The 21,106-nt window shown below is 38.6% G+C and overlaps 1 protein-coding gene across 1 annotated transcript; it reads right to left on the bottom strand.

Annotated features, from left to right (window-relative positions):
• Positions 1–18,814: 18,814 nt before the first annotated feature.
• Positions 18,815–19,294, bottom strand: LOC145689472 (uncharacterized). Its single transcript, XM_081763641.1, has one exon. The coding sequence runs from the start codon at positions 19,292–19,294 to the stop codon at positions 18,815–18,817; it is 480 nt and encodes a 159-aa protein (XP_081619767.1).
• Between the last annotated feature and the right edge of the window lie 1,812 nt (positions 19,295–21,106).

Below are 21,106 nucleotides of genomic sequence, written 5' to 3'. Positions count from 1 at the left end.
GGTGATTAAACTGTCTTTACCAATCGAAACAGTGGACTCATAAACACACTAACACGGTACTACGAGTGTCTGTACTATAACACGAAGCAAGTGCTGATCAACAGCCAGACCATTTAATTCCGCCATCTAGAAATCTTCAGGCGAGACAGCGACAGAGGCTGCAAGATTCTCGAGACCAGCGGAGACAGTCTCATCATGCTGCTGCAGGTCCAGTAAGACCGTGAAAAGTCCACCAGAGGATTTCTACAAGCAACAGAGCATGCCAATGGGAAGAGGTGTGCCGACGTGGGATGCTGTCTTCTATGGAGGACCAAGGAGGCTAACGACGACACCGAACGTAACAGAACACTAAGATTACGTGCACGAACAATATCCGGTACAAACAAAAGGCCTTAAGAGAGTAAAAATTTCAGCGCTTTAAAATTGTTTTCATCTTATAAAGAAATTTATTAGTGAGTGATATTTTGTACAGTGTTTTTTTTTCTCGTGTGCGATTGAAAATTAAATGGTTTATACCAGGATCTGTCGTTTTTCTTGGACTTCTCCAGGAGAATAGAAGGTATGTGCAAGAAATTGATAAATGTACCCTGTTTTATTTCAGCTGCTGAGAGTATGCAGAGCCTATGAGGCATGAAAGCCAGTAACCTTTTGTTGTTGTTGCGTGGGTAATCTATTTGGTGATTTCACCTGGAATTAAAACTACATATGCCTTGACATCTAGAGTCTCATGTTCACCAAAATTTAACATGTTATTTTTGTTTGGCTAATCATTTTATTCTTTTATTTTAATTTTTGCACTACCGATTAGTTGGTGTGTAAGAGGTATCTAAGTTTGGGCCTTCAGTCATGTTATTAATATTAATTAATCATAATCATCATCCACCACTTCTCATATTCCTCCTCAGATACCTCCTCTGCACCCCACAGAATACAGTAGCCCGGTACATCAACTATTTATTGATTTTAGAAAGGTTTACGACTCGGTTAGGAGAGAAACATTGTACAACTTTCTTACAGAATTTGGAATACCGAAAAAGTTAATTAGATCAATTAAGACATGTTTGAATGAATCCCAAAGTAAAGTCCGGGTAGAAAAATTTTTGGCCACGAGCTTTCATGTCGAGAATGGCTTGAAACAAGGAGATGCGTTGTCGCCATTATTATTCAATTTGTCCTGGAATACGCTATAAATAAAATCAAAGATAGTAACCAGGGCTTAGAGCTGAACGGTGTTCACCAGGTTATGCATACGCTGATGATGTAAATTTAATAGGGGTTATAGGAGAACAGTAGAAAGAAATGCAGAGGTCTTATTAAGCGCTTGCAGGGACAAGGTTTTAGAAGTAAATGCAGAGAAAATTAAATACATGGAAATGCGTCGGGACCGTAATACGGCAAATTATGAATGCTTTAAAATATTAAAAAAATACTTTTGATAAAGTGGATACTTTCAAATATCTAGGATCAATATTAACAGTCGAAAATCATATTCACGAAGAAATTAATTGTCGACTAAAAACAGGGAATTCTGGTTATTATTCAGTTCAAAATTTCTTGTCGTCGCGAATTCTGTCGAGGAATTTGAAGCTTAAAGTATATAAAACGATAATCATACCTGTTGTTCTGTATTGTTTCGAAACATGGTCGCTTATCTGACAAGCAAGGGGCGCGATATCGAGACTCGAATTGCGCAATAAGAGTTACATATACTGAAAGAGCATCACCTAGTTAGTAAGTTACCAAATTATTAGCTGCAGTCCACCAGTAGGGAAAAAGTTATGGGACAGTAAAGTTCAGAGTCTGGCGTACGAAAACCACACAAAACTTAGCATTTGGCTTGTTCCTCTTTATATTGACAAGAGATAATCAACTCTAATGTATTCCGATCACAGAACATGATGTTTGACATAAGAAAATCTGTATGAGAAGAATTGTCAGTGTTGCCATCCATAGAAGTTACAGTGTTGCCAGAATAAGAATACCTCGAGAAGCTTGCATGCAAATATTACGTGATCGGGACTTGCGTTGCACAATACGGGTTATAAAGTATATTCTGAAAGAGCATCAATCATGAAGTGACCACGTTATTAGCTGCAGTCCGCCAGTAGGGCCAAATTATGGGGCTGCAAAGTGAACATGAGAGACTATAGCAAACAGAAGGAATAACCTGTTTGTGTGTGCAATAACAAATGGTATTTGTTTGGGAAGGGGAGATAGCTATGTAAATGACAGTGTTAAGCCACACAATTGATATGAAGAGCAGAAAGTATCGAGTGATCCAAACAAAAACAGTTAGTGCAATATGCACATCGGACGATAGTCAGCGACGTGCAGTGATAACACATTTCTTTGGTAAGGGAGTCAAAACAGTACTGAATTGGTGTCTGGTATGCTTTCGGTGAGATGTCCAGGTATCCCGCTTTTATAGAAAGCAAAGCGAATCATGTTGCGGAACAGGGGAGCGCAGAATTGGTACAGCGTGAACGACTGGAGACGCAGGAAATTGTGTTGTATGTCTGTCGGTATGTCTCACGATAAATGCCAAACGAACAAACCGATTCGAACCCGAATGGCATTTTCACAGGTTTATCGTGAGGTCTACTTTGCGAAGCACCTTCATACTAGTGTTCTCTTGGTAGCTTTTGCACTTCTGTTTAAATAATATTCTGTAATGTTAATACAAATATAACTACTTTGATTCTTACAAACTAAATATCGTATTATGTAAAACGTAGTTCCGTGCGAACCACGAAAACATGATGTCACAAAACACCGTTGTGTTCACTCTTTCATTTGCTGCAAACCAAGCTTTTCGCGGTATTCTTATTCGGGCAACACTGTAACTTCTATGGATGACAACACTGACAATTCTTCTCATACAGATTTTCTTATGTCAAACATCATGTTCTGTGATCGGAATACGTTAGAGTTGATTATCTCTTGTCAATACCAAGAGGAACAAGCCAAATGCTAAGTTTTGTGTGGTTTTCGTACGCCAGACTCTGAACTTTACTGTCCCATAACTTTTTCCCTACTGGTGAACTGCAGCTAATAATTTGGTAACTTACTAACTACGTGATGCTCTTTCAGTATATGTAACTCTTATTGCGCAATTCGAGTCTCGATATCGCGCCCCTTGCTTGTGAGGGAAGAACATAGACTAAAAGTATTTGAGAACAAGATGCTCAGACGAATATTCGGACCCAAGAGGAACGGGAATGGGGAATGGCGGAAACTTCATAACGAGGAACTACATAAATTATTCGGCGTACCAAACATTGTTAGGGTCATCAAGTCTAGGAGGCTTAAGTGGGCAAGACATATAGCCAGGATGGAAGAAAGTAGGAACGCTAACGAACATTAGGAAGACCTAGGCGCAGATGGTAAGACAAAATTAAGATGGATCTCGCAAAAATAGGAATACAAAGTAGAAACTGGATCCAGTTAGCTAAGAATAGAAGTCAGTGAAGAGCTTTTGTGAACGCGGCATTGAACCTCCGGGTTTCATAGGCTATAGAGTTAGTTAGCTTACGAGGCATGAGTAGATGCCTAGGCTGATACTACAAATAGATTAAATGCGCATTTACTGAAAAGACGGGTTCTACTGACATTGGATAGTCTATATACTCTTCGTGTGCTAGGGACTAGGGGAGAGGGGGAGATAAGAATTCATATCAGGTTACGTCACGCACAGTCGCAATGCTTTCATTTTCATTAAAATGGAAAAGCCAAGAGAAACAAATTTCATCTCACTTTCATTTGTGGCAGTCGGACACAAATCATCACATTTATCTGCAAAAAGCACTTTTCAAATCGGATTATTGCGAGAACCTCCAGTTCCAATGTTGGGGGGGGGACATGCCCCCAGAATTCGTGCCAGTACCTACAGCTGAGACATTTTCCACCATTCGGAGAGGGGCATATCCTCCTCTGGTATTTATTGTGCCCAAGTAGCGGAAGTGGAATTAATACATATTGATGAGACCACTAAACGCACTACAGCACGAAGTTCAGTTTGATTGATTGATGGATTTTGAGTTTTACGTCCCGTTCAGCAGCGAGGCTATATGAGACGTGGACCTACTGATTAACGTGGAATCCGAACCACATGAGCTCCCACCGGGAATCGAACCCGGGTCTCCCACGCCAAAGGCGCGTACGCTAACCGCTTAGCCACGGAGGAGCTCCGAAGTTCAGTTTGAAATACAACAGAATACGATTCTTTTTTAAAAATGGAAAAGCCAAGAGAAATCAATTTCATCTTACATTCCTTTGTGGCAGTCGGACACAAATCATCTCATTTATCCCAAAAAGAACTTTTGAAGTCAGATTATTGGGGGGACAGTCCCCCCAGGTCCAAGATTGGGGGACATCCCCCTCGTCCCCCCGGGATTCGCGCCAGTGGTAAGGACTCAAACGAAACATACGGACATGTGGTTGTGGTATATAATATAGAAAAGTTTTAACAATAATATATATGGTCAAGCAAACATTGACAGTAGACATTTTGAAATGCTCAAGATAAACGTACCTTCTCTTTCAATATTAGTATGTGTGTATACATACATGGTAAATTTAAAATCTTGTCACTCAGTTTATCAACATCGGAGCATAGGACTGCAGCGAAAAACTTCGAAATGATTATTTGGAATTTAACGTCTGTTTTCAGTACTAGAACTGAGAAAAGTTCATGTTTTAATGCGATCGGTCTATGCCCCAGTTTCTATCTGATGCAATTCCCCCCCCCCCATAGTAAATCACACATCGGTACTGCGCGTACAGGAAACGCGTTATCCATTTGGCCATGAAAGGATGAGCTATCTCTTGTTGATAGTTCTCATATTTCGACGCCCATTCCGAAGAAAACCAATCCAATGGAGGGAATTTTTTGTTATGAGCAAAGAAAGTTATTCTTTCCTTTTATCTAAAGCGTAGAGTGATTATTATAATAATCACTCTACGATCTAAAGGTAGTCTGTGGTGAAGGATGGACAAAACGAGGGTGTCACATTCTATATACGGATATTGTGTTTCTCTCCCTCTCTCCTTAGTATGTTTCAGGCATATCACATCAGGTTTCACAGACGTTTTCTCTTGTCCAGTTACATAAAAATGACCATAGGGAATGAGAGGAATATACGAAACTCCTATTTAGTTATAGGACCAAAGCTGTTTAATAAACTAACATCCTCCATACAACAGCTGCCATTTAAGGTGTATAAGGAAAAGTTATATGATTGGTTAGTAAAGAATCCATTTTACTCGATTCAAGAGTTTAGTGAATGTCAAGACATTGTATCCTGATTTACAGTGGCACTTTATTTCAAATATTATTAGGTTTTTCATTATAAAATTAACCAATGACTGATTGTCTGTATGCAATGATTATTTTTTATATATATCTGTATCTATATGTATATCTCATTCGGACGTTGTCTATTGCTTGTAAAGCTCAATGACAATAAAATATTCTATTCTATATTTTTTAAATGAAATCATAAACCTATGCGTGTGTATTATTTTTGAACATTTATGTTCGTGTAACTAAGCTTAAACATTAAGGGTCTTCACTACAGCGAAATTAAACTACCACTAATTTTAGAGTTTTTCTGTAATATCTTCAAAAGAAATAAAAATATTCGAAAAGCAGAAACGTAGTGAACTAGACAATACGATTTTGCATGTGATACCTTTACCACAATTCACCTACCTGATTTTGGTATGCCGCTATTTAGAGAACCCGCAAAAAATGCTAAAACTATCTACAGTTCTAAATCGAAAGCAGATAGATGAGTTGTGATAACGGTATCACATGCAAAATCGTATTGTCTAGTTCACTACGTTTCTGCTTTTCGAATATTTTTATTTGTGTCGAAGATATTACAGAAAAACTCTAAAATTAGCGGTAGTTTAATTTCGCTGTAGTGAAGACCCTTAAAGTGCGGGTCTGTAGTACCATTTACGTACAGCCGTCATAATGGAGAAACAACGAACTATATTGTAATAATTTTGGTAGAGTCAATAATGGTCCGAGATTTATCCCTTCACCAATTTTATTATAAAATTTGATAAATACAAAACGTCTTTGATTACAAAGAAAATAATGCTGTTTCCTCGTTAATGTCCAAGTAGAGGAGTATAGGTGTTTTGCACGGTGCCCCTTCTCTCAAAGCAGTCTCCAAGGCACCTGCCGGTTCGGTGAGTTTGGAAGGATAGCCCCCTCAGCTCAAGGCAGTTTCGCAAGGCTTTGTTGTTGAAAGGATCCCTAGTCCAGTGCGACCTCGGGAAGGATGGGTGTCCCCTAGTCCAGTGCGACCTCAGGGCGGTGTAGGTGATTTGATCAGTTGGACGACTGATGCTGGGTCGGAAATACGGAAATAAATTAGAGAATAAAGAGGGCCCCTTAGCAAGAAAGCTCGCCCCCTTGAGTGATGCACCAACCTATATCTACGTGCACCTCCTACATGCAGTTAGAGATCTAAAGCAGCATGTCGTCTGTGGTGTCGCGCCGCGGTTTTTATCCTAAGACATTTACCGGGCAGTGTGTGTTAGAGAAAGAAAGAAGAGTTAAATAGAAGATAGGAAAGCGCGTGAAGATTTTTCACCTCACCATTGGCTTGGGTAGTAGGAGGGAAAAACCTGGGAAACACATGGAGTCCAGGAAAACCCCCTTTATCGGTCATGCACATGCTCAAGTTATTTACATGGTAAACCACACTAAGAAGGGGTGGAAAAACCCATGTAAAATTATTATTTTACTGTCTGTATTTAATCTAACTTAAAAGCTGGGTGTGATTTAATCTAATTTGATAGTTGTCTGTAGTTTGGTGGTCAAGTTTGGTTAGTGGATCTTTGTGTTATTTTTAAGCATGCAACTTGGTCCTTGGCCTCGCCTGGTCGTCATCGGTTTTCGGTGGTCGCAACTTATCCATGTCCCTCTCTTCCCTCTGTCGGTTTGGACTTGTCGCTGCTTCCCCCGTTCTGTTTGCTTCTAGTGGCTATCTGAGGTTTGGTAACATACAGTTCGCCGGTTGTTGTTGAAATGGTGTTTATTGTCAAGTGGAAGATCTTTTTTGTTGCTGTAGCTATTGCATCGGTGATTCTGGGTCTGTTCGCTGGTGGTGTCGTCATCGTTAATATTGAAGTAACCCACGTTACTATTTGTTGCGTCGCTCTATTAATAGCTTCGTCTAGTGCTTTAGATGTTATGTAGTTGTGGGTTACGTCTTGTTTTTGTAGGACATTCTTCTCTACTTGATTTGTGGTTTTCGTCTGTCCCTGATAAGGGCCTGTTTTCGTAAAGTTTTCTTCTGTAATGAGTTTTGGCTTCGTGATTTGAGTTGAAGCCTTCGGTCTCATGGGACATTCGCTACTTCCTGTTCTATGGCCAGTTATTTTGCATGTGGCACAGAAGTTCCTGTTTACTGCCATGTTACATGGGTCTTTGTGCGCTTGGCCACACCTGTGGCACACTGTAAAAGGGAAAGTCGTCGTTGCCATAGAAACTACCGTTTCCATAACAACGAATCCTGTCACTTCTTGTCAGTCTAAAACTGTTTGAAGAAAAGAATAAGTCGTAAGTGGGAACCCTTCACCCCTGGTGGGGATGTTCATGAAGCTATCAGCTTATGTCTAATTACGTTGGAATATATTAGCCGTTTCTTAATTTTGAACATACTAGATTCGATCGAAACGAGAAAACTTTTTATCGGACTTCTAAAGAGAATGAAATAAAATAACTAAATACATGACCGTGTTTATTACATCTAGGATTCCCAGTCACGACCCCCTTTTCAGTTTTATTAAAAAATAGAAGAAGAAGATGAAGAAAGGAAAAGGAAAATAGAAAAGGAAAGAGGTAAAGTAAGAAGGTGATAAAGAGGAAGCTGTTACTGAATATTTTGAAAAATATGGTAAAGAAAAGTGAATAATTATCGAATTCCAATAGCTATTGGGTTAATATTTGGTATTAAGGTGATCAAGGGTAGACACATGTTAACCCATACATCCCCGATCTAGATCCATTTAACCCTAACTACCAAATTATCCCGATCTAGATCTGAGATAGATGAGAAAGTTTAATTCTACAGTTTATTCAATATTTCCACTAATATCCAATATTTGAAAAATAAACGACGAAGTTGATGGCATGTTAGAATCGACCACAAAGAAAAAAAAAATCAGAGTATTACATATTCGTAGAAGATTTTGACTCTCACAGTTCTCCCATGCTGATCATTCGTTCAGGCTACTTCAGTCCTTTTTACTTCCTTCATAGAGCCAACTTAAGTTAGTATTAACATTCAATGAGTTTAATTGATAACTACCATTAATTATAATAAATCACACATATATGTCAAAATAATGGATGCACTTAATAATGAACCTACATTTCACTCACACACACATTCATACAGGACTACTAACTACATACACCACTGCTAATACTATACATAAAAACAACTAACTAAACCAAACATGCACCATTTAGTTACATGCATGTTGACAAAATAAATACTCCCTTCTGATATATACCGTCGGCTCTATTTAATTTAGAGGGGGCAAAATGAGAAAGATAACCACTAGGTCCAATTGACCTGACCAATTGTTTACATAATGACTACCAAAAGTTGATGCCCGGGGGGCACCTTAAGGAGGTTTATGTAGGGACCCTTCCCCTGAAAGGGGAAAAGGCCCTAAAACGAACAATAACTAACCCATTCCCCCGCTAGAACCGGTTCAATTCAGAAAAGGGGATAGGAGCCCTTTTAAGCTAACTTAAGCTGCCATTATGATTATTTACAATACTATCAAACCTACTACATACATGCAATTACGAAATAAATAATAATAAATCACATTTACTTAATACACGACCAACATGCACTAATCAGGTCGTAATTTCCCTAATCCCTAATTGAATTTGAAAAGATAAAAAAAAAAATCACTTTCCTATATTGTCTATCCTATCTGGGCAGCAAACATGGCTTCCTGCAAACCGAAATCCTGAATCAGATATTTTCCCCTGGTTTTGCAGTTCTTTCAACAAAAATATGGGTTTCCTGGCTCCCGATTAATCACACGACGTTTACGATGACATTTAGTCTAAATTTTACCTGTTTTACACTCGAAATCCACGTCTTTACCAGCCAGTATAGCGTAGTTGATTTTCACGGCTGTGCTCGTAGAGTCGTTCTTGATTATTCTGATAACATTGCGCCGAAAAAGCCAGAGGTAGGAGAATTCCTCCAATCAGAACGAAAACTTTAGCCGCGGAAATTACAAAGCGAATGGAAATTTGGTAAATCCAGATATAACCGGATCTGAAAGTGACTAAGGACTACTGAGAGGGGGTGAGGGAAAAGGTTAGGTACCTGACTAAATTCTACATTGGTCTGAAATTAAGAAAATTTATATCCAATGACAGAACTATGTTTCGGTATGACGTCAGAATGGTAAACCTTGAAACTTTTCAACTTATATATCAGAAAATGGGATTTACACTTAATCAAAATATAAATAAATATATTATACAGTGGGAAATATGGTTATTAATGAAACCTTTCGATTCATTATATTTAATTCGAAGTAAAGGGAGTAAATAAATTGTATAGCTAAACCGAAATTGAGAAAAAAAAAATTACTAGGTACAGGGTGCGTAAAAAAAAATTGCCATTACTTTCAACTGTAATGGTACATTACAGTTTTCCCCGGCCCATTAACAAAATTTTGTTAGAATAACAAAATTTTGCTAATTGGGAATACTAACTACTGATGCTTGTTAAATTAACACACTCATTCATCTCATTCAAACATTACCAGTCACACTAGGACAGTATATTATATCTACTTGGGGTATTGAGATAGAAGTTCCCGTTTTTTATCCTTAGTACAGTTGAAAAGCTTAAGATCTTGAAGATTGCGAGTTCACCTTTTAGGTAGCAGGAAAACACGAGGCAACCAGTTCGCAATGTTCCCATCAAACGTGGGAAAACGTTCAATATCCCGGAGGGAAACTTTAGAGCTCATACTATACGGGGCAGGAAAAGAATCCAGTGGAATCAACGCGTTATCCTGAGCGGTTGGGGTTGTCACCGGATTTGCCACCGACGGAGTGGTCACTGAACTGAACGCTCCCATATGACCAAGAGAGGTTTTATAATTAGTATTGACCATGTAAGGTTCGAATTTAGGACCCACCACTGCAGTAACTGACGGTCCGGCACATCTCCTTTCCCCTCCTGGCAGCACGCTGTAAGATTGTACCATTCCAAAGGTAGAGTGAGCATTTACGCTAGTGACTGTTGTAGTCACAACACTCGACTGCATCGGTACATCGAAATTACTCAACCATGATTTCGAGGTTGGCTGATGCGGGGGACAATACATGGTTGTGTCCCGTGCATCAGGCAACACTTGACTCTTTCCCGGGAGGACGTTACTCGTTTCGGGGAAATTTTTCCCTATAGAATCGCTATCAGGAAAAGGATAGGAGATGTCAGACTTGACGATTTCCAGTTTAGTAATCTTCCCCTTAATACTGTCTACCTCAGTTTGAATTCGACTAATTCTTTGATCAACCGACTCTAGTTTAGTTTCTATTGATAGGTCGGATATTACAACATTCAATTTACTTATTTCAGCCTGCTGCTGTTCAACCTTTCGTTCGATGTCACCAAATCTTTTGTTTGTACCCTCAAACCTTACATCTATTTCGTTTAGTTTCTCATTTGTTTCGTCTCTGAGCTGCTCGGTAGACTGTTGGGCCTGGTATCTAACCTGCTCCAGTTCAGTAGACGTTTGTTCTTTCAATTTACTAATCGAAGAAGCAAAGTCTAAACAAATCTGGTCAAATTTGTTGTTTAATACCTCGAATCGAGCGTCGGTCTCTCGTTTCGAGGTATCAAACTTCTCATTTATCTCACGCCTTAAGTTTTCACTATTCTGATCTATTTTCTGATTTATCTCACGCCTTAAGTTTTCACTATTCTGATCTATTTTCTGATTTATCTCACGCCTCATTTCTGTATTATTTTGTTCCATGTTAGAAAATTTTTCATGCATCATTTCCATCATCTGGCGAATTAATGCAGACGTGTCAGACCCTCCAGATGACATTCCTTCCTTCGGGTTTGCCGTCTGATCCCGAGAATCACTGTGATTTTCATTTTTTTCCTCATCGTCGAGGTCAGATATCTCCGCTGGAGATATTTGGCCTCGGTCCTTTTCACAATCCTCACAATATTTTTCTATTTCGCCGGTTTGCACCTTTTCTGCATTTTCCGCAGTATCATCTAAATTGGAACAAGCAAAGTGGATCCATTTTAGTCCACAACCGGTGCATCTAATTAATCTTCGCGGGGCGCGAGATCTTTTCTCTCTTTCATCTAATGTGCATTGAGTGCACGTGACTTCACACTCGCCCTGTGACACCACAACCTTTTTTGTTGCCATAGCTTTGAGACACTTTACACTTTACAAAAGACAAGATATATATAGCAAAAATACACATATACTATAAAATACTTATTTGCTATCCAGACAAGTATTATTCATGACTTAAAGGACTCCCATTCTCTTTCCTTCCTTGAAACCCTTCTAGCGTTTAATTCTAATTTTAGAAAAAATTTTGACACTCCTTCTCTTTTTCCCCCTTAGAAAAGGAAACAAAAATGACAAAGTAGCCAACGACTCTACTTATTTCATTTGACTATAAAATTTCTCTTATTAATTTCAATGTTATAATCAATTCAACATGCCTTCAACCTCACTCTTTGACATTCTTAACAAAAATTTCAAATCTATCGGTCGCCATTTAAACTGAGATCCGTTGCCATGGAAACAAACGTTGCCATAACAACCATTCTTATCGCGGTTCACCAACTCAAACTGATTGGCATGATAACTGGTATTATTCAATAAGCATTTTCAGATCCGTTACCACAGTAAACATGGTTACCATAGCAACAGTCTTGTCACGTGTCGCCAATTTAAAACTGTAAAAGGGAAAGTCGTCGTTGCCATAGAAACTACCGTTTCCATAACAACGAATCCTGTCACTTCTTGTCAGTCTAAAACTGTTTGAAGAAAAGAATAAGTCGTAAGTGGGAACCCTTCACCCCTGGTGGGGATGTTCATGAAGCTATCAGCTTATGTCTAATTACGTTGGAATATATTAGCCGTTTCTTAATTTTGAACATACTAGATTCGATCGAAACGAGAAAACTTTTTATCGGACTTCTAAAGAGAATGAAATAAAATAACTAAATACATGACCGTGTTTATTACATCTAGGATTCCCAGTCACGACCCCCTTTTCAGTTTTATTAAAAAATAGAAGAAGAAGATGAAGAAAGGAAAAGGAAAATAGAAAAGGAAAGAGGTAAAGTAAGAAGGTGATAAAGAGGAAGCTGTTACTGAATATTTTGAAAAATATGGTAAAGAAAAGTGAATAATTATCGAATTCCAATAGCTATTGGGTTAATATTTGGTATTAAGGTGATCAAGGGTAGACACATGTTAACCCATACATCCCCGATCTAGATCCATTTAACCCTAACTACCAAATTATCCCGATCTAGATCTGAGATAGATGAGAAAGTTTAATTCTACAGTTTATTCAATATTTCCACTAATATCCAATATTTGAAAAATAAACGACGAAGTTGATGGCATGTTAGAATCGACCACAAAGAAAAAAAAAATCAGAGTATTACATATTCGTAGAAGATTTTGACTCTCACAGTTCTCCCATGCTGATCATTCGTTCAGGCTACTTCAGTCCTTTTTACTTCCTTCATAGAGCCAACTTAAGTTAGTATTAACATTCAATGAGTTTAATTGATAACTACCATTAATTATAATAAATCACACATATATGTCAAAATAATGGATGCACTTAATAATGAACCTACATTTCACTCACACACACATTCATACAGGACTACTAACTACATACACCACTGCTAATACTATACATAAAAACAACTAACTAAACCAAACATGCACCATTTAGTTACATGCATGTTGACAAAATAAATACTCCCTTCTGATATATACCGTCGGCTCTATTTAATTTAGAGGGGGCAAAATGAGAAAGATAACCACTAGGTCCAATTGACCTGACCAATTGTTTACATAATGACTACCAAAAGTTGATGCCCGGGGGGCACCTTAAGGAGGTTTATGTAGGGACCCTTCCCCTGAAAGGGGAAAAGGCCCTAAAACGAACAATAACTAACCCATTCCCCCGCTAGAACCGGTTCAATTCAGAAAAGGGGATAGGAGCCCTTTTAAGCTAACTTAAGCTGCCATTATGATTATTTACAATACTATCAAACCTACTACATACATGCAATTACGAAATAAATAATAATAAATCACATTTACTTAATACACGACCAACATGCACTAATCAGGTCGTAATTTCCCTAATCCCTAATTGAATTTGAAAAGATAAAAAAAAAATCACTTTCCTATATTGTCTATCCTATCTGGGCAGCAAACATGGCTTCCTGCAAACCGAAATCCTGAATCAGATATTTTCCCCTGGTTTTGCAGTTCTTTCAACAAAAATATGGGTTTCCTGGCTCCCGATTAATCACACGACGTTTACGATGACATTTAGTCTAAATTTTACCTGTTTTACACTCGAAATCCACGTCTTTACCAGCCAGTATAGCGTAGTTGATTTTCACGGCTGTGCTCGTAGAGTCGTTCTTGATTATTCTGATAACATTGCGCCGAAAAAGCCAGAGGTAGGAGAATTCCTCCAATCAGAACGAAAACTTTAGCCGCGGAAATTACAAAGCGAATGGAAATTTGGTAAATCCAGATATAACCGGATCTGAAAGTGACTAAGGACTACTGAGAGGGGGTGAGGGAAAAGGTTAGGTACCTGACTAAATTCTACATTGGTCTGAAATTAAGAAAATTTATATCCAATGACAGAACTATGTTTCGGTATGACGTCAGAATGGTAAACCTTGAAACTTTTCAACTTATATATCAGAAAATGGGATTTACACTTAATCAAAATATAAATAAATATATTATACAGTGGGAAATATGGTTATTAATGAAACCTTTCGATTCATTATATTTAATTCGAAGTAAAGGGAGTAAATAAATTGTATAGCTAAACCGAAATTGAGAAAAAAAAATTACTAGGTACAGGGTGCGTAAAAAAAAAATTGCCATTACTTTCAACTGTAATGGTACATTACAACACTCTGTCGCTGGTGCATTGAAACTTCCGGTGTCCATATGCATAACAATTCCAACAGGGTGATGGTCGAGGTTGGCTTCTTGATTGTTCTACTCTGTAAGTCTTTGATTCTGTCTGTAGGCCTTGTATAATTAGCTTGTTGACGTCTTCTGGGTTTGTTGTGAACATTCTCACTAGTGGAGTTGGGCCATCTTTTGATTGAATCATGTTTAGGCTTTTAAACTGTATGTTTTGCTTCTGGAGTTCTTCTTGCAGGCTTTTCAGATCCTTGGTTGTGGGAAAGCCTTTAATTACACACGTGAACATGTGTATTTTCTTCTTCCTCTGGTTAGATTTTGGTATTTGGTTCTTCCCTCTATCTTGGCTGGCTTCTGGTAGGCTGCTAGTTTTGGGCTGCTGATTTGTAGTTAAAGGTTTGTTCTGGTCCTGAGAAGGGGATGATACTTTGGTTTGTCCTTGTGTCACGTTTCCCACCTTGGTTGGTTTGGTTTTCACCTGTATGTTACTGGTTTCCACCTGTGTGTGTTTGGTTTTCTCTTCTGAGACTTTGGTTCCTTCCTGTGTGAGATTTTTTGCCTCGACTTCTGTTGTCTTCTCTTCTGGATTTTTCTTTTTTCTTCCTCTGCGTTGAACTACCTGGAACTGGTGATCTTCTTTATCAGATTTCTCACATGAGATTTCTGGTTGGAAATGTGCTTGGTTGTCTATGTTAAGTCCATCTTGGGATAGCTCTGGAGATGTGGGATGATGGTCCTCATAAGGCCCGGAACCCTCTTTGCTGCGGTGCTGGTTTGGTGTGATAGGCGTCAGCGACACCCCGTCATCTTGGCATCTGTTTCCTCTCTCAGAGAAAATTGCACGGGAACCGAATTCAGCTGCCCAGAAGATCTTGAGAAAGATTTCTCTCGCTGCTGCTGACTTGAAGTATACTCCAAAGTAGTCCTTCTCGTCAACTGCACTGAATTCCATGGGATCCATCCTCTCTTCTATAATTGCACACACGTCTTGTTCGGAAAATCTGCTGTTAACATTTTGGATGAACACCGGTGGCACTGACAGCGCCAGCAGTGCATCGGCGTCTGGCATTGGGGTCACGTTCTGCTGCTGCAACTCCTTAGCTTCACCTCTGCTGTCTCCTTCTTCGGCATAGGTTTTCCTTCTTGTTCCGTGCTGCTTTCTCTGGTTGTGCTTGTCAGCTGCTCCCACCTCATCTGCAACCCTCCTGGCAGGCGTCTTCTGTGCCCGTGGCATGGCTCTAAAAGGGGCCGGAAATTGAGCTTGCAAATGTGGTAGCTGGGAATGGTCCTGACAAGGGCCAGATGTACAAAGGATAGGTAACTTCAACTGCGTGTGTATGCTTCGCTAATGCTATCCCAAAGAGATAGTATTGCGTTCCCGTCAGCCGACTGTCGCCAAGGGCTGTACAACCTATATGGCCAGTGCGAATCTTGGTCCACAATAGGGGGTCAAGCCGACGGAAAACAATGCCTATTTCCTCAGGAAGCGGTGTGTGTAAGTGTGTTGTTTCAATTTTAACTTTATTGAACACACAACTCTTCTCTAGTTTTCTCTTTAAATAAAGAGTAAGTTCTTCTTTTCTGCTGACCACACCTTCGTTAACACCGCAAGGTTTCCCGGTGTGTCACGGCGTCTTCAACTGCGAAACTCGATGCTGGGTCCTCGGTGTTCCTCCTTTTATTTGTCCTCCTCGGGTCCTTTCGTGAGGTCCGTCTGCTTTCGGCGTTCCTCGGTGTCCTTCCGCGTTGGCTTGCTGTCTGCTATGTTTTTATAAATAATAGCACGTGTTGAGTTGACACGTGCGTCTGTTATGATGTGGGGATCCTTGCACCCCCCACACTGGAAAAAAATAATCTGGAAGATTATTTTGAGAAAGTACAAAATTGTAATTAGTAAAAGGTAACTGCACCAACGCTGAAACACTTGGGATACTGTTTATACACAAGAAAACACTATAAACACTATAATACACCAATATCACTATGAAAAACTTGTTGTGAAATATACACATAATGGTAATAACACTGTAGTTCCTTCCCAACTAAGCAGGATCAAAAAAAGTTTATCATTTCCCTCAAAGTGGGTAGAAGTGTCATCACTGTGATTAATAAATATATCAGTTTATTAAGGATTGCTCACATCCGGTATGAATAGTCTATATCAGTGAAGTCTCTTCCGTAGTATTAGTAGGCGCCAGTGAATTGTGTGTTTCTAATGGTGAAGATATGTTTAGACAATTGGTTAAGTTTTGTTTTGTAACGGGACTTATGAAGATTAAGGCACATTTTAATTATTATTAGAACGAATGAAAAGAGAAGAATCAGTTTTGGAATTTAATAGCTTCTTTTCTTAAAAAAAGAAAAAAATAGAGAATGTGAATTTTTGGTCACTCTGTATAATGCTATCAAGAGCCTGATTTTATGAACATCCTGTATAAGGATAAGAAGTGACGTAATAAGCATTCATGTACGTTTGTATTGAAGAAAAGATGTTGAAGACAAGAAAGTATTGTATTTCGACCTTGCAAGGATTAATGACTTTTGAAACTAAAAAAGAAAGAGAAAAATGTTGATCTTGCATTTTGCGAAGAGAACGGAAATACAAATTGTAACGAAGTTAAGTAACAAAATGAGATATAGTTTATAGTTGAAATAAAGAAGTGCGAATTTATGTCAGTGCTTTTTTTTTTTTTTTTTTTTTTTTTTGGTGTTCCTCTTCTTTTCCTGGTAAGTATTAGAAATTTTGTTAAATTCTTCTTCTTGGATTTGTGCCTTTTTCTTCTTAATCTTGTGTTCCCTCAGTTTGGTCTTCGTAAAATGGTTTCAAACGGTCCACCGCAATTTCTTGAATTCTGTCCTTAAATTTAGATGGTAATTCTACTCTATACAAATTTGAATTAATCTTCTCCAGGATGCGTGCCGGGCCGTCATAGTGAACTGTGAAATGTTCGGGTAAGCCTATTTTCCTTGTGGGATAATATACCAATACAAGGTCCCCTGGATTATAAGTTGTCTGTCTATAGCGCTTATCGTAAAACTGCTTTTGTTTATTATACGCCTGTTCCAGGTTGTTTCGTACTTTCTTCCTGATGGCTGCTAGTTTATTTCTGTCAATTTGTATGTGTTGTCTTGATTCTAGCGTACATTCTGGCGGGGTCCTGGGTTCATAACCAAACAATAAGAAACTTGCAGAATATTTGGTCCCTCCTTGTACGTACGTATTGATACCAAAAATAACGTGCGGTAACCATCTTTCCCAATCCGTATGGTGTTCTTGCACAAAAAATTTTAGACAATTCTGTATGATTTTATTAGTTTGCTCTACTAACCCTATGGAAGCATGATTATATGCGGGTGAGTACTTATAAACGAAATCGTACTTCTGCGCCAAATTTTGTAAACGAGTTGCTCCATGTACTGGGTGTCGGTCCCAATATAATGTTGTAAAAGCTCCAAATTTGAGGATAATATCATATTCCAGAAATTTCTCTATGTTTTCCGCGTTTATGGCGTCTACTGTCTTTGCAATGACATATCGTGTGGCTAGTTCCGTAGCTACTAGTATGTACTTATTTCTTCCTTCTCTGCTTGGTAGGGTTCCTAACTCGTCATATATCCATGTTGTTGCTATCTCTCCCACCGGGTGATGTAAGAGTTCGGCTTGTTTCTTTTGTGCTAGTTTCTTCAGATGTTGACATTCAGTACACATGCGTATCTTATTAGCAAGATAGTTTTTCAGATATGGCATATAAAACTTCTTGATAGCGGTCTTGTATGATTTTGAAAATCCAAAATGCGGATTGGTCGCCTGGCGGTGGAAGGTTGTGAACCACAAATTAGCTAGGGACTTCGGTATGCATAAAAGATGTAGTAATCCATAATCAGGGTGGTTTTGTTTTCGATATAAGATGCCGTTTTTAAGACAAAAAAAATCTTGCTGATCTGACTGTGGAGATCTTTTCCGGTTCCCTTCCTTCTAAAACAGAAATGATGTCTTTGTAATTTTCATCCTTGCGCTGCTCTTTTGCGATATTCGGTAAAGGCTCGTTATTTCCTGCTTCTACAGTATTAACTTGAAGGCTATTTGATTTAAAAGCATAATAGTCCTCCCCTTTTTCTTCGTTATTTTCTTCTGTTTTACCTTCTTTCTTAATATCTTGGGCCTGTTCTAGCCTACTGATTATGTCTGCTGGGTGTTTGGATCCAGGCAAATATTGTATGTCAAAATCATAATCAGCTAGAAATAACTTATATCTTGTGTACTTCCCAACTTTGTCCGGCTGGGTATTCATTGTCGCGATACACTTTGCGTCTACGTACAGGTTAAATTTTCTATTAAGTAGAAAGTAGCGAAATTTGCGCAATGTGTATATAAGAGCGTACAACTCTTTTTGCCAAATGCTTGCTTTCTCTTCACTTTTCGTTAGCCTCCGGGAACAATAAGCAAGCACCTTCTCAGTGTTAGTTTTTGGGTCATAGCAGGCGAGTAGTCCTCCTTCCTGAGTTTGACTGCAATCGCTATAAACGCGAATTTCTAGCGAATCGTCAAAGTGAGCAAGTGATGGAGCGTTTAGTAAGTTATATCTTCTTTTAATTGTTCAAAGAGAACATCGTGATTCTCTGTCCATTTAAATTTAGATTTGGATGTTACTAATTGTTGGAAAGGCTCAATTTTTAACGTAAAGTCTTTAATGTGGGCCCTAAGATATGAGCATAGGCCGATAAAGCTTTTGAGAATCCGTTTTGTAGTCGGTCGCTTAAAATTTCGTATCTTTTTAGCTATTTTTGGAGATATTTTAATGGATTCCCCAATAACAAGGTGTCCTAATACGTTAAGTTCCTGATAGCCAATGTGGGTCTTCTTGGGTGATGCTCGAAAATCGTGTTTCCTAAGCTTCTGGAATAATAATTCTAGATCCTGCAAGTGCTGTGGAAAATTATACGAACTAGTAATAAGATCGTCAGCAAAATTTGTAATTCTATCTGGTAGTCCCTCCAAAATCATTCTCGTGGCGACACTAAGGCTTTGGGAACTTGTTTTGGCCCCCATTGTGCATCTCAAAAATTCGTATGACTTTCTATTATGGTTGAGCTCGAAGGTCATATATTTACGGCTCTTAGGATGCAACAAGATTTGGAAATATGAATTGGAAAGATCGGCAATGCTTATGAAAGTTTTCCCCTTTATAGAGTTTAGAACGTCCTCTGTTGCTTGAAATGGTACCGACAGATACTTGGTGTAAGTGTTACACTTCTGCAGGTTGAGAACTATTCGAAATTCCTTCGTATTAGGCTTCTTGAGCACAAGAAGTGGAGAAGAGAATTCATTATTGTCAGTTGGCCTGATTATGTTTGCCTTAATAAGGTCTTGAATTTGCTTATCTACTTGACTTCTAATATGTAATGGAATAGGTGGGGAGCGGTCGTGGAATACGGCAGACTTAGAAATTCTGATTTTATGAACGTATCCCCTAAAATATCCGATATCATCAGGTGCATATGTAAAAACGTCTCTGTATTTAAATAACAAATCATAAACTGCTTGCTTTTGTTTTCTGTCTAATTCGGGATTGACGTCAAAGAGCTCTTTATTGAAAAGTGTTTTTGTGTACTTTAAACGTTCTTCCGTTTCTTCTTTTGTTTTAAATTGATATGCTTTTTCAAAAAAATCTGGTTCTTCTAGGGCGTTAAAAGAGATTTCGTGCCCTTCCTCAAGAGCCGCCACTGGCGTGTTTCTCTTTATAGTTACGCTTTTGCCATTTGGATTTGAAATTAACATGACCATTTTGCTTGTTTCTATCTTTTGATCAAGGGCATTTAAATTAAATTTCTCGCGTAATCCAGGAAGCAATGATACATATAGGAATTCTCTGTCAGCTATTTTTTTCTTTCCTGCTACTTGTACATATGTATGCGATCTTGGAGGCAAAGTTATTTGTTTAGTCAGGTATAGGCAATTGTGATCCGTCTGTGATACTATCTGAGTCGTTAAAGCTGACAATGTATTCTCTGTACTTTGAACTGGTAACTGCGGTTTCCTCGGTCGTTTAAAAAACGAGATTGTGTTCTTGTTTAAATCTATGGTGGAATGCGAACGTTGGAGAAAATCGATTCCTATTATTATTGGCATTGTTTTGTCAATTACTCTAAAGCAATGAGTGAATGTTGTCTGACCTATTTTAAATTTTATTAATGCTATTTGGTTCAAATGAATGTTATTGCCTGAAATTCCTTTTATTATTGTCTGAAATGGAATTATATTTGTCCCAGGGGGAATAATTTGGGTGGGCCATAGGGAAACAGTACTTCCTGTATCAATTATCGCATTTTGAAGGCCTAATTTAGTTTTAATTGTTAAATGCGACCTGTTATTTTCGTCCTCTAATGCAATATTTTCCCGTCTTTCTGCCAATTGTCCTGATTGTTCGTTTATTACAGGAATTTCGTAATTTGTGTCGGTTTCTTTTGGGTCTCCTCGTTCCGTGTAACTATCGGCTCCCTTGTCAAGGGGCTGCCTTATGCGTTTTTTTGACGCTTGTAACAATTAGATGCCCCATGCCCCCGCTTCCGGCATATTGCGCATACCAAAATTTGATCTTCCGTAGCCTGCTGATTGTTCTTCCCGTTGTTATTATTTCTCCTCCTGTTTCCTTGTTTCCTATTCCTCGGATGTTTTTTGTAATTCGTCTGGGCTACCACCAGCGACAATTCTGCCATTTTATTGGCCAAGGTAGAGAGGTCACTTTGTGGAGGATTTTGCTCTTTGTGGGGAACGGTCTTAGGTTCCTGGCTTGAGGTTTGAGTTTCTTGAGGGTTGGATTGAGGAATTGCCATGGAAATATTATTTTGTTGTTGATATCCT

Source organism: Thermobia domestica, chromosome 7 (genome assembly GCF_964235325.1).
Source record: "Thermobia domestica chromosome 7, izTheDome1.hap1.1, whole genome shotgun sequence".
NCBI lineage: Eukaryota > Metazoa > Arthropoda > Insecta > Zygentoma > Lepismatidae > Thermobia > Thermobia domestica.
This window is presented reverse-complemented; position numbering and strand designations above follow the sequence as displayed.